The 23,460-nt window shown below is 42.2% G+C and overlaps 2 protein-coding genes across 2 annotated transcripts; one reads left to right on the top strand and one right to left on the bottom strand.

Moving 5' to 3' along the window:
• The first annotated feature begins 3,302 nt into the window (after positions 1–3,302).
• lft1 (lefty1) lies at positions 3,303–5,625 on the top strand. The gene is made up of 4 exons (XM_028606057.1): positions 3,303–3,567; positions 3,806–4,052; positions 4,239–4,478; positions 5,192–5,625. Exons 1-4 carry the CDS (start codon positions 3,303–3,305, stop codon positions 5,514–5,516), a joined length of 1,077 nt encoding a protein of 358 aa, XP_028461858.1. The 3' UTR covers positions 5,517–5,625.
• A 5,563-nt stretch (positions 5,626–11,188) lies between these two features.
• Positions 11,189–23,270, bottom strand: hnrnpub (heterogeneous nuclear ribonucleoprotein Ub). Its single transcript, XM_028604950.1, has 14 exons — positions 22,592–23,270; positions 21,036–21,150; positions 18,995–19,074; positions 18,664–18,803; positions 18,351–18,450; positions 17,456–17,568; positions 16,536–16,799; positions 16,287–16,406; positions 16,044–16,172; positions 15,777–15,945; positions 15,312–15,593; positions 14,677–14,966; positions 14,293–14,439; positions 11,189–11,982 (listed from the first exon to the last, which is right to left on the bottom strand). Exons 1-14 carry the CDS (start codon positions 23,061–23,063, stop codon positions 11,932–11,934), a joined length of 2,472 nt encoding a protein of 823 aa, XP_028460751.1. The 5' UTR covers positions 23,064–23,270; the 3' UTR covers positions 11,189–11,931.
• Between the last annotated feature and the right edge of the window lie 190 nt (positions 23,271–23,460).

The following is a 23,460-nucleotide window of genomic DNA, read 5'->3' as shown; positions in this document are numbered from 1 at the left end:
CTCCGCGCTGATTGGCCGTCATTAGCCGTGTGCGAAATGCAATTAGACTGCGACTGTACTTTGTCTAGATGTGGATGTGGCCATTGACCAATACTTGTGTTGTCCTTGCACAGGTCTAGCGCTTTTCTCTCTTGACAGACTGCTCAATGATTATTGGCAGCCAGCTGCATGGATGGATCCAGACCTTTTTTGGGAGTGTGTGGAGCGGGCCGCAGTGGAAGGCTTGTATGGGCCCATTAAGGTGCAAACTAGCGCGGTTCATGTCCCCAAATATTTGATATAGGGATAAAGCAAGGCGCAATAGTAGATCAGGAAGTGGGTGACAATGCAACCCAATGTGAATAATGAGGAATTTGCCCTGACCACCAACACAAGTTCAATATTGACTTTTTGGGAGCAGCTCCGCCTTGTTACCAGGGAGACTCCGCCATGAGATGCTGATATGTATTAATGTGTAAAAGTCAAACGGGAAACAAATTCCAACAGCATCGCATGGAAGGGCTCTCTGGAAAACTGGGCCTGCTACAAACAGCAGTTTATGTTGCAAGCAAAGGGCATTTCATGTTTCACAAATGGAAGGGAATGACCTATAATTTGGACTGCTTTTGAATGCAAATGCCTGGATGTTAATTAACACCTGTGTTGTTGATTGTGGGAGCTTGTTGGCCTTTGATTGAAAAGAAATGGCACCTAGGAGCATCAGATGCAGCTTTGAACTAGGCAACTAGTCTTTGATTGGCATGGGAAGGAAGAAAGACTGAGAAATATCACACAAAGGACATCTTAATTTCCCGAATTAGGGGTTGTAATGTGAGGGAGAGAGAGGACACCATCAGGCTCTGGGGAGCAGGCACTGAAAGACTTGGCCTTTGGCTGGACTGGACAATGGGTGTGCTCTGAATTTACATGTCTGCCCTGACGGTTCTGACATCAGGCCTGATCTGATAGACCAGTGTGGCCCTCACCCGTGGGCTTACTGTTCAAATCCAAGGTTCTACTTCCATATAATCCAATTAGATCATTTCTAAAAATATTTATTTGTCAGTACTTGAAAAGCACTGATTCTGTCTTTACAGACACCACTTAACTGTGTGCAACTGTGGCATTATTTATTGATGGATGTGTGCTGTACTGTGCAGTATGTAGTCTTATTCTTTTTTTTTTTTAGGCTTTCTGACATCTGGCCAGGGATAGCGGATGAAGACAAGCCTTATAGGCTTTCTCATTTACAGAGTTTTCTTAATTAATAATAATGAAAAAAGCTACTATCATACGCTGTGTGAGACAAATGAGTGTACTAGATATGCACAACTGCAAATTACCAATGCCAACTTCGTTCGTTCATTCAATTAGACAAAAAGAGACAGAATCTTGCCATGTATTTGCAAAGAATTGCAATTAATTAGGTACAACGGCACCAATGATCTAGTTGTAACTCTGTAATAACGTTAGCAGTCTTAATCTCCATTTGCACACATGCAATCGGACATTTTTTCTCTCATTTGTTTCCCATAGTTTGCAACAGTTCAGTACTGCATCCTGTGATTGGACCACGCCTGGATTGTGTCACGCTGTATCAGATCTACTGCACCAATTAATAATTTGTCCTGTTTTGTAAAGCTGCAGGCACTATATAGCTGGAGTGAGCGGGTCTGGCAGTCATCTGTCATTTGCTCTTCCTGTGTGCCCCTTCAGTCTGTCTGACATCTCTAAGCAAACACAGCCCCAATACACAAGCACAGAGCCCGGCCTTCTGGGCAGCCAGCGAGAGCACCCCTCTTCTAATGTTTGTGTGACAAAAAAGGCAAGGCAAATCCTCGCAATGGAATCAGATAATCACCAACCTGTGAAGAGCCTGCCCCAATCCACATCCAAACCCCCACCCCCACTACCCCCTGGCCCCTGGATTAACTGTCTGTTTGGCTAATAATTTTAATCTGCTGGAGAGGGCCGAGAATGGGTGACAGCGCTCAGAATAAACATTTAATCCTCTAGTCCCCCCACATGCCCCCCCTTCCTCTCTCCAAACTCTGCACTACTTCCTCCTCGACCCCTTGTCATACACTTGGGTCCAAATGAACAGACTGCTGTTTGTTTTTTTTGGGGTTTTCCAGTCCTGATCTTAGTCCACCTTTTGCCACCCCAGACAGAAATAAGCCCACCGTGTGACAGACTGTTGCCAGACTGCCCCGGCCTGACATCGCCCGGTGGAATGTACACGTCCGAGTGTGGGGTGTGTGTGTGTGTGTGTGTAGACAAGGGAGCTACTGAAGAGAGGGCACTTCAGGTTCACAGGGTCAAGAGATGTCTGTCTGGGACGACCTGTGTAGCAGCAGAGAACGCATATCGGAAAGGACCGAGGGGGACAGACATTTTAACTCCTGAGATATAATTGAATGTCAAATACATACTACTACGTGGAATAAACACCAGCTACAGTATAACTGCTCATAAGTTACAGCAGTAAAAAAAAACACAAAAAAAACACTATTCAGATGTGTTTGAATTTATTGGACACAAAAACCATAAAGAGAGAACTCCCACTGATTCCTTAGACAGATGTGGGTTGCTGACTATAATGCTCATACTACACATAGTTCTATTTTGTGGGTACATTCAATATTGTATATATATATATATATATATATATATATATATATATATATATATATATATATATATATATATCCACACAACTACATTGCACTGTGCAATCCTGCGTTGTAAAATGACAATAACAACAAATCCTTAAATATATTACTGCCATATAAATCCAACTATTTAGTGTTTTTCTTTTAGAAGCAGGAGCATTTGAACTTTGTGATAAATTTGGCTTGAAGTGAAGTATGTAAATGCATAAAGTGCACAAAGAATTTTTTATTTGATTGGCTGATTTTTCACCAATCGACATGAATGCAAACGACTTTATTTATTTACACCATGAAGAGCAGATTTTAGATCCTCATTCTGACATGAAATGCCACATTTACTGTATATACAGGCCACCGACATCATGCATATAGTTTTTAGTGGAACCAATGGCGAAATTACACCTCTACAATACGAATGGCACTCGAGTCTAATTGTTGCTGTTTGAAGTATGGCCACTTAGATATCCTGTTTAGAACGGGGCTGTATTGTCGCACCTTTGTTCTGATAAGGGTCCCTGCCCCCATTGACAAATTGCGAACGACTGGGAGGGCCGCAACAATATAAGGGGCCAGAGGAGTGTCAGAGGGACACTGTCTATCTCTGCGTGACTTGTGCTACTGTGCTGCTGCTTACTTTTTTTTTCTCCACTCATGGATTTCCTGCGCGCTTGTGTCCTTTGCACCGCTCTCTTCGGTCTCGCCGAGGCTTTTACACACCAGGATATGAAGGACGCGCTGCTGCAGAAACTTGGCTTGGATGAAGTTCCTAAAATCCATAAAAGGGATTTGGAGAATCTGGTTATCCCGGCGCATATTAGAAATAAGTACATGTCCATGCTGAAGATGCACCACAGCAGGAGACGCAGATCTTTGCCCAGCCTGGCCGGCATCCTGAGGGGAATCCCTGGCAATGCAGGTAAGGACATTCCACTGCTTCTTTAAAAAATATATATATATACATAACTAACTAATTTGTAGGATTTTATATGACAATAGCTTTGAAACAGATACCAGTTAGAGTAAACAGTTATTCCCGTGCGTAATTGTGACACTTGATGCGCAAAGGAGATTTTACGCAGCAAATTGCCTTTACAAAAAAAAAAAGAAAAGAAAAAAAGAATGGCCTTTAACGCTTACATGGCTTTGTGCTTTAGATATTTCCGGGGAGTATGTGTATTCTGACGCCACCCGGCATCGCATGGTGTTCGACATGGAGGCCAGGGTTCCGGAAAACAGCGAGGTGACCATGGCGGAGCTGAAGCTCTACCAGCGGGCTTCCTATCACAAGCGCTTCGCGGTGGAGAGGAAGAGCCACCGGCCCGTCAACAACGCCCGGGTCAGCATCTACTGGGTGGAGGTGCTGCCCAACGGATCCAACCGCACATCACTGGTAGACTCACGGTAAGGGATTTTTTTCTTCGTAGTAGTAGTAGTAGTAGTGGCGTGTGGGAAATATACGAATCAGAGCAAATCAATAGGCGACACCACCACTGTCTCAGTGGGTTAACTCAATAATAATTCAATTGCATTCTGTTAATCTCCTTTTAATTAATCGCCCTCATCTCTCTCTCTCTCGCGTGTTCACAGGTTGATCCCCATTCACGAGACCGGCTGGAAGAGCTTTGATGTGACCCAGGCGGTGCACTATTGGTCCAAGAGCGAGCAGAAGACACCTATGCACCTGGAGGTGTGGATCGAGGGCGAGAGACCTGGCAGCTACGCGGCCGAGATGGCCAAGGGTGTCCGCTTTACCACCCAGGAGCAGACGGACAACACCTTGGGGAAGCCCGAGCTCATCCTCTACACACTCAACCTCGAAGAATACGGGTAAGGGCGCAAGCTTTTGATATACAGGATATTGTATCAGTGTGACAATTAGCCCATATCCTTTTTTTTTTTTTTTTTTTTTTTTACCTGTCGCCATCCGCACTCATTAGTAGATCTGTAATAGAGTAGTGTGGCCCCAGAGGCGTCAGTTTACTCCTTCTCATGGTTCAGAGAAATGTAGCAGTAATTCACTGCTGGCTGGCTTTATCAACAGCAACAAGAGTCCAAAAAGTACATGTGATTAATTCAGGTGTTTTTCTACGCTTTTAGTTTTTTGCTGTGATGATCAAGGGCCTAACTTTGGGTTCATGATTGGGGCAAAAAAAAAAGAAGACATTTTTTCAAACGCTTCATTTCCTGCGTTCTGGTGATTTTTTGCTGCAACAATTTGTGCCGTTTTTGCATCAAGTTATGGTGCAAATGTCTTTATTTATGTAAATGAAAACGATTATTATTAGATTTTTTGGGGGGGACTCTAACCCCCTCACCCCGTAATTTACGCCTGTGGTGCTGATCCTATGTGATTAAGACACTGCTTTTAAATTGATTTTAATTAAGCCTGTAGAAAAAAAGAAAGAAAATCATTAATGGATGATTGTGGCAAGCAGGGGTGTAGCTAAGAGATTCCAGGCCCTGGTTGGGAAAAGAAAATGCTTGGGACTTGGGAACAGTAGTCTAACTTCTTTTTTTTTTATTATCCTTTATTCCCTCAGTTCTCGCGGCGACTGCAACCTCAACCAGAACAAAGACGCCTGCTGCAGGGAAGAGTACTTCATCAACTTCCGCGCTCTCACCTGGACGCAGTACTGGATCATCGAGCCGGCAGGGTACCAGGCGTTCAGGTGCACCGGCGGCTGCAAGCAGCCCAAGCGCAACTACAGCTACGGGGAGCGGCGGTGCACGGTGTCGGAGAGCGCCCCGTTACCCATCATGTACCTGGTGAAGAAGGGGGACTATACTGAGATAGAAGTGGCCGAATTCCCCAATATGATTGTGGAGAGGTGTGCCTGCACCATGGACAACGTCTCCATAGTATGAAGTCGTGGAAAACAGCTGTAGTACTCCTATGATCAAAGACAGACTGCGGGGGAAGTAGTACAGGAATATTATAGTGTCTGTTTATTCCATTGGGGGTGTTGATATATTTATGGGTTTCACACAACACGTCTAGTACTTTCTATTTAAATGGACATTTCTTGGGAGTCCTGCTGCCATCAAAGTCCATACTCTTCCACAAGCACTTTTATATATTTTGTACATTTTTTATATCTTTAAAAAAAAAAAAAAAAAAATCAAATGTGTATGAGTCGTGTTGAATCTGCGGCGGTCGTTCCAACGCTGTCCGATGTGTTATATTTTTCAAGCTGTACATAATATGGATGAGATTATGTTTGGAAAAATAAACTATTTTTTCGTTTCACACTTTGTGGCATTCCTTCTTCCCTGGCCGTCTGGCCCTCATTCACATTCATGATCGCATTGGCATGCAGTTACATAGCCTACAGCTGCCGGCCTCCTCTGTCACCTCTTGCATTTGCACTCATAGGAAATTGTAGCGCAGAGCAAACAGTTTGCCTAATGACTTATAACGTTTGTTACACATGAGGGCAAGCTGGGGCTCACAAACCCTACTTGTAATGCTTTATTTGCAGTGGGAAGGAGCTACACGGCCACATACGGAGAAACACCGAAGTCAATTCGCATTAAGCTCCAATGGGCTCTGCGTGTTTACATCAGACTTAGACCGGGCCAAACGTTGCTAATCAGGGCCCCAATACCTAATGCGCTGTTTGCCGTCTGAGTGGGGGGGTTCTTGTCATTCACTAATATGATGCTGATGGAGGTAAACATGCTACCCTGCCGAAGACAAGCAGCTGTCTGTCTGGGAGGGAAGTGGATTCCCAACATGCGCCTCCAGCAACCCCAGGACGCGTGTAGAAGAGACGCAGGTGCTGCTGTAAAGAAAAAGAAGGATGATCCCGGGGCGCCCTGGTAGCTCACCTGGTTGAGCGTGCACCGCCCCCCCCATGTACCAAAGGCTCAGTCCTCACCGCAGCCGCCCGGGGTTCGAGTCCCACCCAAGGCCCTTTGCTGCAGGCCTCTCTCTCTACCCACCTTCCTGTCTGCATCTGTCCTATCAAATAAAGGCCAAAAAGTAATAACTACCCTCAAATGTTTTCATTTAATGCTGAGGTTAAAGCCAGAATTATGTGAATAATGTCACTATTACTATTTACAGTTCGGACTTTAAACTCACAAGTGAAATGCATGTGGCCCTAATCCTCTTCCGTAGAAAACAGATGTCAACAAAGTGACATATTTCTTACAAATACTGAATGCTACCATATGTTTTTCTATATATGTAGTAACACAAAAAATATAAAGTATAAAAAATTATAAAGTCACTTTTTTCTCTCAGAATTCGGACTTCAATCTCACAATTCGGACTTTAAAATCAGAAGTGAAATGCATGTGGCCCTAATCCTCTTCAGTAGAAAACAGATGTCGACAAAGTGATATCAATTCATTACACGTACTGAATACAACAATATGTTTGCATATGTATTCACTTTCTTTAAAAAAAAGACAAAGCTAAAGTATTAATGGTGCAGCCAACTGACTTTAGAACTCCCAATTGTTAGTTACATGGAAATGACCTGTGTCAGTATGAATACACCTGTATATAAACACACTGGTGGTGATAATCCAACAGTCAGTTTTGTGGTGAAAACTTAAAGGTATGAAGACTCCAAAAACCTCAGTGACAGTTATTATAAAATATAAATCACAAATTAGGGAATGGTTGCAGGGACATTTCCAAGTCACTAATCACCATCCCCCTGGGATTCAGTTAAACTAATGCTAACAGCTTTTTGAGGCTGGGCTTACACACAACTTTGAGCTACATGCTAAAATCAACATGCTAATGTACTCATAATAACAGAGATAGCATGTGGATGTTTATCAGGTGTAATCTTTACCATGTTCATCTCAGTTTAGCGTGATAGCATGGTCACAGCACTGAACACAGAGTACAGCTGAGGCAGGTGGTAGTGATGTCATTAGTTTAGAAGGTTATTTGATCATAAACCAAATAATTTTTTTTTATTATTATTTATCTTGAACAATAAAAGAACAAACAATCAGTCAAAGAAAAAAAAAAATACAAATTAAAACCACAAAATTAAAACACAAACGATCAGAATTTACCAAAGACCAAAATTATAAAAAAAAGGATAAGTTCGAGAAGGAACAGGTGGAAGCATACAACTTATTAGGTCCTACCGCTACTTCACAATATCATATTATTACAAAACAAATAGATATGCTAATATAGCATACAATCTTTCAGGTTTCAGGTACAATAACTTACAACAATACCTCTTCATTACATTACTCCTTTCTGTATTGGTCAAGTATTGATTTCTTTAATCTATTTTTGAACTGAATGATATTATGGCTCTGTTTGACGTCATTGTTCAGTCCATTCCATAAGGTCGCCCCACAAACTGAAACACACATGCTTTTAACAGCAGATTGCACAAGAGGTTGCTTGTACATACATTGTCCTCTTAGATGATATCCCCCGTCTCTATCATTAAACATAAATTGTGCAGTTTTGAATGTAACAATGTCCATACATTTCTAAATATCCTGATTGCTCTTTGTTGCAATGTGCAAATATTGTGTACGGTGCTTTTGTAGGTATTTCCCCAAAATTCCACACAAAATAACATATATGGTCAAATAAGTGTGCAGTACAGAGTATGGAGGGTATTTTAGTTCAATATGTATCTAGTTTGTCTCAATATACCAGTAGTCCTGGCCATCTTCATGCACAGATATTTAATGTGGGGCTTCCAGAACAGTTTGTGGTCAAGTAAGGCACCCAGAAATTTACTTTCAATTATTTTATTATCAATTACTATTTTAACATCTGTATTTATAGTACAATTTCCAAATATCATGAATTTAGTTTTGTTTAAGTTTGAAGAGAACTTATTTAAATCAAACCAAAGTTTTAATTTATTAATTTCTTTTGTGACCAAGTCATCCCCGCAACAACATTTGTGTCGTCAACAAATTTTAGTACATTTGATACTTTGCAAATTTCATTTAGTTAAAGGATAAACTGTTTTGGGCCTAATACTGACCCCTGTGGAACGCCACCGGAAATACTATGGCTCACTGACCGGCGATTTCCCATTTGAATAAACTGACTCCTGTTTTCAATATAGTTTTTTTATCCAGTTAAAAGCCACAACTCTGATGCCATACCTTTCCATTTTTTTAACAGCAATTCATGATCAACAGTATCAAAAGCTTTTTTTCTTTTAGATCAATGAAAATCCCCACTGCACAGTTTTTGTTTTCAGTACAATTTGTTAATCTTTCTACTAACAAATTATGGAAATTGGGGTTGTTATTGAAATATCTTGACAACTATTGGATGGATTGCTGTGAAATTTGGTTCAGGGGATGACGGGTTACATCTCTGAACCCCTGACTGGAAGATATTTCAGTAACAACCAAAAAATAGGGTTGAGGAAAAGTACAAAATATCACCAGTCGTTATCTATCCAATAGTTTTAAAGATATTTCACTCGGAAACATAACCGTCAACCTAGAAGAAAATTCATTAGGATTCATCCTCTGGGGACCATCAATGTCTGTACTACACTTCATAACAATCCACCAGTAGTAGTTGAGATATTTTGGTTTGCACCACAATGGAGGATAGACAGATAATGCCTTTCCGAGAGCAATATTGCGAGAATGGCTTAAAACTCACACGACACCTCAGCCACAGTTTCCCCAGGAGGCAAGTGGGAGATTCTGAAGTCAGGTGGAATAAGGTTCGGAGGTCTGATACCAAAGTTGAGTTTTTGGCTAAACGCCATGTCACACTGTATATCACCATAGCGTCCAGACTGTGCAGCATGGCGGGAGCAGCATCATGCTGGAAGACTTGCGGAGTGGCAGAATGTCAAATGGATTCAGATAAAATCCTGGAGGAAAACTTCAGTCGGCAAGAAACCTGCGTTTTGGGTGATTTGTTTTCTATGAAGATAATGAGTCTGGGCATAAAGCCCAAAGTACACAGCAATAGCTTAAAAACAATGTTAATGTGCTGGATCCAATTAGGACTTTTTAAACGCAGATTTGAGGCTTTGATCACTGCCAAAGGTGCATAGCTAAATACTTGCAAACATTTATTTTTGTAATTCGTTTTCACTTGACATTTAAAAGTCTGTTTTCTGTTGATCAGTGTCGAAAAAGCCACATTAAACCAACCCCAATTTAATGTAAGGAAATAAAAACCTGGAAACCTCTGAGTGGGGAGAATACTTTTTTTTTTATATAGACACTAACAAACCACAAAGTCACTGTATACCAGCTTCTTTAACTTTAATAGAGTTGAGACAAATTAAAAAAGAAAATACAGTCCCAATTCTTTTTTTTTTTTAAAACAAATATCAAAAACTGGAAGATAGAAAAGACAAATCTCCAAAAAGTCTCAAAGTGTTTGCATTGGTTGGTTTAATAATAAAAAGACCTGATATACAACCTGCAACATAAAGCGATAAAAAATATAGTCCGTTGTATTATAAGGTTATACAGTTAACTCAAAAGCTCCGCTAGATTTATGTATCCAGTACAATAAAAACAGGAGGGCACACAAACTCTCCGCACATTTAAATATAGTTGACAATTCATCACACAGCAGTAACTGGGCGAACTAACACTTTCTTAATCACAATACACAGTTATTACTCAAAGTCAATTAATTCATGGACATTCGTGCATGGATGAAATAGTGGTGACGTATTTACAAGTCTATTAAATATCAACATGGGCAGATAAAAAAAAATGTACACAGCCGCCGGGTTTGATCTACTGTGATGGTCTTGTTCCCCCAGCACCATGTTGAAACGCACAAGCAGGGCATCCTCTGCCAGGACATCGTGCTGGGGGCACGTTAGGAGCCGTTGGATGAGGAGCTGCCGGTATTGCCGGGCCACACAGTCACCAACCACAACTATGGAGTGCTTCCAAACTACAAACGATGACTTTTGAGTTGCCCCCCACCCCCGTCTGATCGGTGGTGGTAATAAGTGGATGTGTTGCGATGCTGTGTAGCCCTTTAGGTTTGCTGGTGAAAATGAGTAACCCTGCCTGCTTTTTTTCACTTTTTTGTGCTGAACTTCAATCAGAAACAAGTTTATTATATATATATATTTTTTAATAGTGGCGTTAATTTAAAGCATAAAAATATACATGAGGGGATAAAATAACAAATTAGTTGAGACCGATCAGTGCTAGCTGTTTTTCAGAAGTCTACTGCACTAAAGGAACCGTTGATGGACACATCTAGGACCAACACTTCCTCCTGAAAATCAAGTGTAGTCAGGGTATGAATTTAAGACTATTAAAAATAACAATGAATTAGGCAAAATGTACTAAAAATGGCTTACCGAGATCCTTAAAAATGGCTTGGTCAAAATACTTTCTTAAAGACATGGACATTAGAATAGCTAAAGGACGTATCAAATATGGACACTTTTAAGGGAATACTTCACTAATGAGGCGTAAACTGGGGCTTGTAGAGGAGCGGATGTCCTTAAGGTTTGAAGTAGCAAACTAGGACAACGCCCATTCAAAGGTCTTTTACACACCTTTGAACTGAATCAAAAGTCATAAGCCAGGAAGAATGTAAAAAAGCCAACGAGTTGTTTATTGTACGTCTATAGAGTTTAGGTTACAAGTTTGATACTGGGAACAAAAGACAAGTCATCCGTTACTTCAGTTTCACTGTCAGACAGTGGACTTTTGACATGTACAGCCTAACAATATAATCAGCTACCATGCTTCTTGCTAATAAGCCAAGGTTCCTTTCAATCATTACCGTTTTTTTTAACTACTTATACAAACTACGCAAACAAATATTTACAATTTGTAATAAAAAAAAAAAAAAAAAAAAAAAAAAAAGCAAAAACAAAAATCACAGCACAGATAAAATGCACAACCCTGAAGAAAAAAAAAAAAAAAAAAAAATCTCAACATCTGCCAGGCTAGCCAAAATATCTCAGGTTCCTGATATTACAAACAAGATTTTTTTTTTTTTTTTTTTTTTTTTTAAAAGCACGTCATTTAAAAGTTGTGAAAACAAGATGAAAATATACACAAAAAAAAAAAAAAAAAAAAAAAAAAAAAAAAAACAGATGGATGAAAATGAACCCACGTTGTACATGTGTATATTAGAGAATATAAAGCTTGGGTTGCCTCTCTGATGTGGAATGTTGTTGCTCCATATCACGTTAGTCTTCATTGTCAGTTTACCAGATCATTAAAAGTGGGTTTTAGGGGAAAAAGAAAGCCGGGGGGGTGGAGGGAAGTTCCGTGGCTAGCGGTGGGTCTCAGTGTCGGCCACCAGTCCGTTACAACAAGTGTCTTAGTAATAGCCCGGCTGATACTGCTGGCTCCATGGCTTCTGGTTCCAGAACTGCACAGGACACACAAGAGACACCAAGTTTACTTTCAAATGTACAACATAAATGCGCCACACACACACACCTAAAGTACTGGAGTCGGGTCTTGAGACGTTTTTTTCTAATGTCTCGGACTCTTGGAATTTGTCTCAAACAGAGTCCAGCAATATACGCTTTTTTCCTCCCTAAAGCCTCGGCGCAGGTGCACAAATGCATCAATCGTTTTTATTTTTGACCACAGACACCATGTCAGCGAGCACTTTGTACTCCGTAATAAGACAAACAAAACTGGAACTGAAAGGGTGTAGCGGGACTGTATTTCAATGTAGAAGATTCCAACAGCGGGACGTCCAACCGTCTGCCGCTAGAGCTAAAAGACAAACTAGCACTACGGTCACTGCTGCGGTCTAAAAACAGACGGGACAAAAGGTCGCGTTTACTGGTAAACCTTGCGGTGCATTCAAAGTTATTGTAAATACCCTTCTCTCATCAGTTTGTTTTTAACAGCAATTTACTGGTGAGAAGTAATTTGTTAAAAGTTATTGCCATTATATTTTTTAATAATCATTTAAATAGGGTCAAGGTTAAAATGTGTGGTATAGTTACATTAGAAATTAATTGCTCCAAATGTAGGCAGTTTAAAAACCATAATGTCAATTTCGGCAACCAGAAGCTGATGGCTGGTTGCCAAGCCGGCAACCACTTTAAAAAGTTAGCATTGATCCCTGAAGATATTTGGTCCATCGCATAAATAACAAAACGGGCAAGTACTTTCTGTCTTGTTCGGGACAGAAAAAGTCTCAACTGGACTCCGTCTTGACCAGGGGCCTCATGTATAAACGTTGCGTACGTACGAAAAGCTTGCGTACGCTAGTTTTTACGGACACTTCGTGATGTGTAAAAAAAAATTAACTTGACGTGAGAATGTGCGGGCCGCCCGCAAAGTCTTTTCTGGCTCTGTAACGTGGCGAATTCTAACTGAAAAGTGCCGAAAATCACTAAACATTACAAAATAAAGTTTCCACTACAGTTACTGGCATACGTCTGTAACGTTGTCTATGAAAAAAGAAAAAATTATATCTGCATCATTTATGTGGACAATGTTTCACATCTTTCACACAACTGTTTAATTCGCAGGCTACTTAATCTCTGTTAAACATGAGGATGGAAAATGATTGATAAATCCACTTCGAAAATATTTTCAGTCATCCTCTGTATTTCCCATAGATGAAATATCTTACTCGCAGAAAATTACACGGAAAATGCAGTAGTGTCTAGAGTCTTTAGTTGCTGAGGCTCAGACATCCAAGTCGCACAGATCCATATCCCCAGGAACAAACGCTGTGTCGGGGGGACTAACTCATGTGATGCGTCATTAATCCAGGTGGATGATTTGTAGGCTATAAAGTGAACAAGGTGTACCCGGTCCACCAAACAATGGGGGCCGTCTTGACAGTCTTAATTCTGCACATATTTCGGTTACTGTAGTCCTATTTACTATTTCATTATTTCATCCATGCGTGGCACAGCGGATCTGTGCGCACTGTCCCCTGCCGTGGAGACGCTGGCCTCACTAACCTCTCCTCTGAGTCAGGTCTCCCTCGCGCTGGACTCAGTTTCACTGAGCTACTAACACTTAATAAATAAAATAAATGGCATTACATCAGTGAGTTCAAACTGCTTATTATGCGTAATTTGGACTGACACTGAGATGTATGTTGTTCTGTAACTGGTGTGGCGCTGCCCCTATTCTCTTGCTTTCCACTTTGACATTAAACTATTTTTTTATTATTCTGCCATGGTTCGGTGCATTCACTGCCCGGTCACCATTTGCCATTCTGGGCATTTTCTTTTATTGCTTATCCAAGATGACAAACCTCCAAACGGAACATTTTTTTTTCGCCTCCACCTCCGCGATCAGCACCTCAACCTCAGTCAGCGAAGTTTTTTTTTTTCGTCTGCAGCGGGATAACCCGTTGTGATTGGGAGCTTCATTTATAGTAATTTCCATATTAATTTATGGGAGGACACAAGGCGGGGTCAGTCACTCATTCATGTGCGCTCAATTTCACGTTGATTGTCATGTATAAAGGAAAGGTGCTCAGGACCTGGCGTACGACCGGTTTTATACATGTGAATATTTCTGTTCGTAGGTACTTTTCAAGTTTTGGCCGTACGCCATCTTCTGGTATGAAAGCTGCGCAGTCTTTTATACATGAGGCCCCTGGACTCTAGCCTCGGACTTGATAAATGTGGTATTGACAAAAAGAGCCCTAAACATTATGCAACGGGCAAACCTACGACTTATTTATAGAAATACTGACCCCTTGCTGCCAGCTCTGGTTGAAGGCCTGGGCCTTGTCCATCCCATTCCTGTTGCCAAAGTTACCGCCGTTCCGGTTGTTTCCAAAGTTGCCATTCTTGTTTCCAAAGTTGCTAAAGTTGCCACGGTTACCACCTCTCTGCTGAAACTGTAGGAGGGAGGCAGGACAATGAGGACCATGCAGCCACAAACTTGAATACACATAATGAACTGAAAAAAAAAAAAAAAAAAAAGTTACTATAAATACAAAAAGCCTTCAGCCAGTCTAAGTTTCCTAAGCTAGTTTAAAATGCATATTCCAAAAACAAGAAGCAGCAGATCATCTTACATATTAAGTCTCCTACGGGGTTAATTAGTATAACCGTTGTGTTCAGGTCAAACCCACCTGGTTGTGATGTCCCCTGGATCCACCACGGTGCATGTTGGCTCCACCTCCTCTGCTCATGTTCCCTCTGTTCATGGGGCCACCCCTGTTCATGGGGCCACCCCTGTTCATGGGGCCACCCCTGGGTCCCATGTTACCCCTCATTGGCCCACCCCTGGGGGATCCACCCAGGCTGGGAATAGGGCCACCGCCCCGGTTGAAGTTCCCACGGCTGTGGAACCCTCCTCTGAAGGGTGGGGGAGGCAGGAAGCCACGAGGTGGACGGCTGAAGCCGCCACGAGGGCCAGGAGCTGAAAAGATCAGAAAAAGTGGTTCATGTTAGCATTCATACGTTTGAGTGCTTACATATATGGTCTACACAACATAACATTTGTTATATAAAATGGCATTGATTGCATCCCAAAAAAAAAAAAAAAAAAAAACCAGACTTTGCACATTAGGTTTTTGCATGTTAACTCTTATTTTGTTGTGTTCTGAATAAAAGAAAAATCCAGACTGAAAAACTAAGGAAAATTTCATTTTCTCTTTAGGTTGAGTAATTGGAACATCTTTCCAAAAGACAAAAGTAAAAAGTCATGTTAAATAATTGTGATTTCGATATGCCCCCCCGCCCAATAATGGAGCAGCCCTTCTACCTCCTCTGAAGTTGCCTCTGCTCTGGAAGCCTCCGCGGCCACCGCCCCTCTGGCCGGGCCCACTGCCGCGGCCAAACTGGTTCTTTCCTCCGCGGCCGCCGCCACGCAGGCCGCCGCCTCGTTTTGGCGTCGTGCTTCCCTGGTTGGGTTTCTTCTCGGCCGGCAGCGCCGTCTTGCTTTCTTCTTTGTACTGTTCCAGCAGCTTCCCGGCCTCCTCCTTCTGCAGCTCGGCGAAGACGACGTCGTTGAAGCTCTCGCCCTCCGCAGGCAGAGAGTAGAAGCCTGTAACGGCAGGACAACAAACCACAACAGGATTAGGGATTCAAAAAAGAAATACACCGGAATTTGACAGAAAAAAACCAACTTTGTCAATGTAAAAAACAAAACGAAATTCAGGTGCACTCAAGTACTGGGCTCAGTTGATTACTACGGTGTATGCGTTACTGGCCCAAGCATCTTGAATACCTTTCATTTTGAAGACCGCGTGCTCGGGCACTTCTTTGCCATCGCTCTCAACCTTCTTCTGGACCCTCTGCTTGTATTCCTCGTCGGAGGGGCAGACCACCACAGCCTTGCGCTGGAAGCCCGCAAACAAACACATCTTCCTCTTCTGCCCTGGGGCAGACAGGTTAGTCTGGGGGAAGAGGAGAAAGGATGAATTACACAGATTCATAAATGGGTGATTTTATACTTCTCCGTACAACATGGCACTTATCAGCACAAGCCTCTTACATGATCCAGGATGTAGTTTCTCTTCTTGCGTGCGGCAATCTCAATAAACTTTCCCAGGAAAAGTGGTGCTCTCTGGGAAATGGCGGTCAGTTTTGTAATGTCCTTTGACTGTCGTTTCAGGCTGTTGATCTGTATTGAATAAGGAGAAAATACGATTACGCGAAGAAGAAAAAAAGGGCAGAGACCGCAAGGCACAAAGTTCTGTCCAGTGCTACAGAAAATGACACGTGTATTAGTACTAACCATCATCTTGTCCACGATGGTGTCACTGCCCAGGATGTAGTATTTCCCAGGGTTCTCCTGGACATGGTTCTTCACCCACGTAGTCTTCCCTGAGCCTGGTAGGCCAACCATCACTATGATCTACATAACATGAAAGGCCAAGAAAGAATTAAAATTACTTGGGAAAAAAAAAACTGAATATTATGGTTATAAATTTTAATACAAAAAATAAAATCATTGCAGGACTAATTAAAACATTACTATGCTTACCTCGCAGTCGGCCTTGGTCTGTGGGCCCTTGAGCCCACGGACTCTGTCATCCAAAGGCATCTGCTGCAGGAAGGTGTAGCCCTGAGGCTGAGGGAAGTACGGAGTCTCCATCTGGCCAAAGTTGAACTCCACGGCGCAATTGTGGCAGATGACGTGTGGGAAAAGGGCCTGGCCATTCAGAGTCTCCTTGTTCACCTGGAAAGCGACAGCCGGCTCGGCGCCATTCTTGGAGAAGGACAACACCACATCCTCGCCCTCAAAGTCCTAAGCAAAGAAGGCGAGATGCAAAAATGTTTGTGATGAAAGTATATTTAAGAACACATGTACCAGCTAGTCGGACAAATTAAACTTTTAAAATAAAACGTGGCACTTCATTCATGGGGGAATGCTTTCTCAGACCATCTTGATTTGCCTAAGGATGGTCTAGTACCGAATGTTGCCTACTTTTAAACTTTATATTTTTTTGCAGTTAAGACCGTGTAGGGAGTTTCTATGCAACTTTTGACCGGCTTGTCCACCTCCAACGCACCCGTCTCACGTTGTAGATGTGCAAAGTATTTTTCTGTAACCTTCAGATTGATCAAATGGGACATAATTTCCTTCAGTTTCCGATATACATGAAATGAGGGAATAATACATAGTCGACTCATTCTACCGTCAGTGCGTAGTTTTTCCTGCAGGACTCTACGGTGTGTAACAGACAGCCAAACATTATTAGATCTTGGTAGATTTATTCCTTAGGTATTGAACGAGGCATTTTTCAATACTCAAAATTAAGAGGTAATCTGGTCGGTGCCTTAAAGTATTGGAATTTGGTACCCCGCCCGTTCTTTTGAGACCTATCAATTCTGCTCTTACTTTAGCTTGGTTTTCATCCCTTTTAATGAACTAATAAAATACAAGTAACATTTATGTCTTACAATAAGGCAGCAGATGACATCATTCTCCTCGTAGGTCTCTCCGAAGTCCTCCGTGACACAGTTGGTGGTCTTCTTGCCTTTCCCAGAGTATGCATAAGAATGTTCCTCCTCACCTAAATAAAAAAATAAAAATAAAAAAAGGGAGAAACCATTAATTGACAAAAACATTGTGACAGCTTGCAAACGGAATTAGACTTCTGAATGCCCACAAAACCCCATGTCTCAAGGCACTGGGACTCATGAACAGTGTGAGAATCCTCTATGTTGGCAATAGGCCAGCCACCATTACTATGATGCAGCCAGAGCTGGAGCCATTTTACATTAATGTGTCATGCTGCCCATGAACCACTAGAGGGACCTCTCAGGACAGACTAGCTATTGTTGCAGGGTCACAGAAGGCTTTTTAAGTTTTTTTAAGTGTCACCTTATTTGGCTCACCGCCATGCAAAAATAAAATATCACATACACCCAGCACAGTTTGTCAGAGTTCTTCCAATTGATGCGATGTCCACCCAAGACACTGCACAGTATGAGTACTTGGGAGCTCTGCAGTATTTTTGCATTAATGCATCATTGCAAATGGCTGCATTGGCTTGGTCACCATTTTGTGAATCAGAGAAGTAATGGTATCCATTACGGTGAAGTCATTCAAGACAGAGAAGTCCTAACATTTTCTTCAACAGTCTGACCTACACCACATGTGATGCGACCAGGTAGAAATTATTTTTGGCAATGAGTCCAACAAACGTTGCCACAGGTAAATAGAAAGTCACTGCTGGATTCAACACTTCATTCCACAGATACTGAATGCCTGTATTACACAGCCAATTGTGTAACATACACATTTAAAAAAAAAAAAAAAAAAAAAAAAAAAAAAAAAAAAAAAGACACTGACCAAGGAGGAGTGTTCCAGTAGACAGGGACCAGCCGACCTGCACATCATGAATCTCCATGTTCTTGCTGGAAATGTGCTTCACAGGAATTTTCTCTGCAATCTGATGACGTGCAGCAAAACACATGAACAAAATGTATTAGGATTATTTTCATTTGTCCAATCTGAGTCTTATTTTTTTAAAACCATTTTACACTTCCATTTATTTAAAAAAAAAAAAAAAAAAAAAAAAAGTAGGGGTGTAAGAAGAAGGGTGTATACGGCAAGGAAAGGTGAATAGTTTCAGGTGCACAAGAAGTCGGCATTGTCACTGTACCTTCATCTCAAAGCAGGCTTTGCCTTTGTTCACGCCATAGGTGGCCTTGCCTCCGGACCAGAGGTAAGCAAAACTCTCCATTGTGAGAGATGAGGCGCTGTAACGGTCCCGTGACACCTTAAAGTGCAGGTCGCAGTTGTCTAGACAAACAAAACAAAAACGCACTCATCAATATCCGTATGCCTATAATGTGCCTATATGTGGTTAGTGTTCCAGTAAGTTGCCATTTAAGTCTTCTTGGACAATTGTGGATCTTGGAATACCATTTAAAAATTGGATTAAAAAACATTCCTCTAAAATGTAGCTAATTTGTCACATTAGAATCACTTACAGGTATCCAGGCAGACTTTTGTGTCATCAAACTCCTCGTCTTCTTCCTCCAGGGGTGGCACAGGGGACTTAAATGAGGCCCTGAAAAGAGATACCAAGCAAGTCAATTAGAAGATTCACATGTCTATGCAACTGCATGGAACATATTGATGCCTTGGGTACCACTTGCTGAAAATATTTGGGGAGAAAAGGGGAAAGACAGACTAGGGGAAACAATACAAAATGGAAAGTGTAAATTGGGCAAGCGAGCCTCCAAAGTTGTTGGATTGTCAGCTGTATTGTGGGCCTTGGCAGACAACACTTACCTTGCCGTATCCAGCGAAATCTAAAATATGAGAGATACACAAAAAGAAAGCACCTCCGCTAGCCCTAGCATGCAAGGCTATTCATTTGGTGAAAGTTTTAAAAAGACCTCTCCCTTTTCAGCTCAGTGTGTGTATGGTCTCCAGAATTGCTTTATCAAAGTGATAGTAGGTGCAGTTATTTTCTTACGTGGAATCCTCAATGAAAAGGTCGTGACGTACTCAATCAGTTCTATGCAATACAACTTGTGACTATACTTGGCTGCTTGAAATAAGTTATCACAATATCCTGTGAGCTACAGCAACTTACCAACCCTGTAGCTTTAGACCCAACTCTGAGGGGAAATTTAAGACACTAGTCAAAATGTCACATCCAACATTTCAATCAGTCTTAAGAATTGTTCCACCTGATGCAATTATCCAATTCCAGGGGTGTACGGTTATTATTTAGTAGGAAAACAACAAAAAACAGATTTGTGGTCATCATCCGCAGCATTCTTAGCATCTCCGGGGACATCCGTCATTGTAGCTGTTCTTAAAAAGCTTTGTATGTTGTACAATAGGATGTGGGGGGAGATTAATGGTGGCTCTGGAGAACATACTGTCTGAGTTGGAGCATATGGTCAGTGCAGTCAGCCTGTGGGTCAACCACTGGCTGCTGCTCTATAGGCCCATGGCTATCCAGTAGATTCAAGCTCTAAAAGATCATGGGGGGGGGAATATGGGAATTGACAAGGACAGAAAAGCCAGTCCTTCAATTTGAATTATATGGACACTTGCAATAAAACGCACTATTACATAGGAAGGGGGGGGGAGAAAGCACCTGAAAAGGCCGCAATACTATGGTGTTCCACCAATTCTGGCGTAACTAACATTTATGAAGAGTCCCAGGCTTTTTACAAATTAAAAAAAAATGTCCACAAAAAATAATGAATTCCAGTTTCTGCCGGTTGATCCTCAAGTGTGTCAACAGCGCAATGAAAACAAAACACTGACCAAGAAGTAAGTACATGTATGCACACATACACAAACACCCGTACATGATGTCACCTGCGCGGGATAGCCTTGCAAACACACACATTCACACTATCACACCATGATAACATACACACAAGACATGATACATGGGACAGAAAATAGCATTTTGACATCATACAACCAGTGAAATAAAAACGAAAAATAAAAAGACCATTGCGAGGCAAAACGATGGACGGTCAATAGCGAGCTCCTCCGTGGACGTTCCAAACTCTTTGGGAATTTTGCTATATCCTTGTGTGCTACCCTGCAGCAGTGGAACCCTCCTCCCACGCCTCTCAGCTATTCCTCCCCACCCTCCCTCTATTCAAAGTGCACATCTGCTACTTTCCTCTGGGTTCTTTTGAGCAGCCTTGATTCACCTTGAGGACACAATGGGCTTTCCAACACAATAAGTGGCATGAGAACAGATGTGAAAATTCATAGAGACTTGATAGTTGCACTTCTGCTACAGAATGCAGTCCATTAAAAGACACATGTGAGTGGGCGCTGTAAAAGGTAAATGGTAAGGCTCTTTAAGTAGTCAGGGATGACCCTCAAAACATGTGTGAAAGTAAGGTTATTAAATAGTATAATACTTGAAAATGAGGGTTTTCCTCATGCTAGTTATATGTGCATTGGCACTTAAAGCCAATACAGTTCAACAAAGCTATGGATGGCGCTTCAGGGATGCTGAAGGCCATTTTTGCTCTGTCCCATCCTTACCAGCTGTATTTGTTCTCTTCAATAAATTCAAAGTAGCCCCTTCCATGTTCCTCCCGGCGTCTCTTAACACCCTTCTTATTCTTCTGATCAGCATTCGTGTCTTTGTCCGCATCCCCTTTGAAAATAGAACAAAGATATAGAATGAGGTGCTCCTTTTTGTGAGAAAGAGGTCGGACTGGCAGTGGGGTTCTGGCCCACAAAGCCCGTTCATTAGTTACATAGTGTCGACCATAATCATCAATAGTAAGGTAACTTAAGAGGTAACACCTCATGATTACACTTAAAAAAAAACAATCATATTTCACAAATTGTAACAGCTCTTATGACCAGATAATAATTACAATGTAGGCTGGTCCAAATTAACATTGTGAACAGTGTTTGCTGGGGCTGGAAAAACAAGTCTCTGTAAAGAATAGGGACATTAACCCTGCATATAATATATTAAGGAGGACAAGTCTACTGTTGTCTGGGACAAATTAATCATGCAAGGAAATGGGAATAGGTATTCAGACCTGAATTGACCAAACCCTCCCCATATCTTACCCTAAATAACCTAGGTGGCTAATCAAGGTAAACCCACATTTTTCATGTTCACCCAACGAGGACACTTTCTATTCAAACCAGTGACCGACTCAACAACGTGCTAGACAAGCAGAAATACGCCTGCCCCATCTTCTGCACAGCTTTGGGTCAGAAAGTTCATGGGTTCCCGGCCCTTCTAAAATCAAATACATATGGACTTGAAACACAGTAGGCCACAATCCTCCCACGTGTAGACATTTAACTTAGTCCTAAGGAATTAGTCATTTGAAGTTAACTTTTACTTCTTTTTCTACTGCCCAATTTTGCATTCGGAGCTTAGGAGCGGAGGCAAAGCACACAACAATCACTGCCGTAGTCAAACCTTTTCAACATGCTGCTTTAACATTACGCCGTTCTTAAATGGAACGTTACGTTATAATATAACGCTAAATGATGGCCTTTGTGCGCCTCCACCCCATTTGTAGCCAATCTTGAATTCGGGAACCACTGAACTAGCTAACTAGCTAACAGGCGGACCCGCTAGCTAGCACTGCACCACTGACAAAGAAAATTACGTTAGCTGGCAAGCTAACACGCTAATCAAGCGAAACGAAAGGCCAGAATAAGCTACGTTAAATCAATCTTATTCGTGACTTAATTCGCATAGTAAATGCCGCTAATGACATTCAACTATAAATGTATTAATTTAACGTTTGGGGACTGGACTATCGATACTTAACGTTGCAAAAATGATTAACGGTAATGTTAGCCAAAAACAGTGGTGACCGATGCGATCGTCAAATTAGCATGAGTGGCTAACGTTAGCTAACTGTTTTAGTTCGTGGCTAATACTTGGTGGTTTATGGAGGTCAAGCTATCTAGCTAGCTCAACATGGACGTTCGGTTGTACGGTAACGCATTCAAATGAACGTTAAGTCATTTCCCAGCCGGCTCCCTCCCGCGGTAGCATTAACGACACCCAGCCACAGTCCATCCAGCCAGTCACATTTTCAAAACCAATCCGGCCGACTCACCCTCAGCAGCCTGGTCCGCGGGCTCACCATCATCTGTGTCTATTTTCTCCATGTCGTCGACATCTCCCTTGAGCATGGGATCCATCTCGTCGTCCTCGTCTCCGTCCTCTTCCCCCTCACCCATCTCTTCGTCCTCGGCAGCGCCATCAGCGGCGCCCCCATTTTCCGGCTCTTCTTCTTCTTCTTTCTCCTCCTCCTCCTCCTCTTCTTCGTTGGCCTCCATGCTTTCTTCTATCGGGCCCTCGCCCTCTTCTTCCTCTCCCATGCCCTCCAGGTCTGCGGCCTGGCCGGGACCCTCGTCCGCTGCAGCTTCTTGGTTCAGCGGGGAGTCTCCGGCAAGGGCCTCCTCGTCCAGCACGGCCTGCAGGCGGTCCATAAGCTCGGCCTTCAGCCCCTTGTCCGAAAGATTACGCTTTTTCAGCTCGTCCTTCAGCTCGTTCACTTTCAGCTTTTTGACGTTAATTGAGCTCATTGTGAATGCTTAACGGCAAAATCTATTAAATAAAACTCAAAATACGACGATAAATAAATAACTGGACGCCCTTTGTCGACTGATGTAGCTCAATACTGCGCCAAATGGCACCCACGCTATCCGACCAAGCTTTCACCGGCAAAAGAGCTGTGCAGAGCCTAGGGTGTGGGGGAGGAAGATGACGTCCGCTACCGTAATTACCCAGAGAGCAGCGCGGGTTGGTTATATGGCCCGCCGACCATCTGTCGTTGCGTTAGAAAGCGTTGATGACGGGGAAAAAGTGGGGCAAAATGTGTAGGTAAAAAATCAACAACAATTACATCCAGGATATTACTCAGCTTTTGTTTATGTTCACAATTCATATGTTTGGAAAGCAGTAATAATAGCCTACTGCCTA

The sequence above is a fragment of the Perca flavescens genome, chromosome 18 (genome assembly GCF_004354835.1).
Source record: "Perca flavescens isolate YP-PL-M2 chromosome 18, PFLA_1.0, whole genome shotgun sequence".
Lineage (NCBI taxonomy): Eukaryota > Metazoa > Chordata > Actinopteri > Perciformes > Percidae > Perca > Perca flavescens.
This window is presented reverse-complemented; position numbering and strand designations above follow the sequence as displayed.

What these genes read in the sequence shown, in the direction of transcription:
- lft1 (XM_028606057.1), top strand. Translation starts at nt 3,303, where the DNA reads ATGGATTTCCTGCGCGCTTGTGTCCTTTGCACCGCTCTCTTCGGTCTC. An exon ending in GGGAATCCCTGGCAATGCAG is followed by an intron (nt 3,568 to 3,805) that starts GTAAGGACATTC and finishes TTTGTGCTTTAG; the next exon opens with ATATTTCCGGGGAGTATGTG. An exon ending in CTCAACCTCGAAGAATACGG is followed by an intron (nt 4,479 to 5,191) that starts GTAAGGGCGCAA and finishes TTATTCCCTCAG; the next exon opens with TTCTCGCGGCGACTGCAACC.
- hnrnpub (XM_028604950.1), bottom strand. Translation starts at nt 23,063, where the DNA reads ATGAGCTCAATTAACGTCAAAAAGCTGAAAGTGAACGAGCTGAAGGAC. An exon ending in GAAGAGAACAAATACAGCTG is followed by an intron (nt 19,075 to 21,035) that starts GTAAGGATGGGA and finishes ATCTCTTTTCAG; the next exon opens with GGCCTCATTTAAGTCCCCTG. An exon ending in ACCAGAGCTGGCAGCAAGGG is followed by an intron (nt 11,983 to 14,292) that starts GTCAGTATTTCT and finishes TGTCCTGTGCAG; the next exon opens with TTCTGGAACCAGAAGCCATG.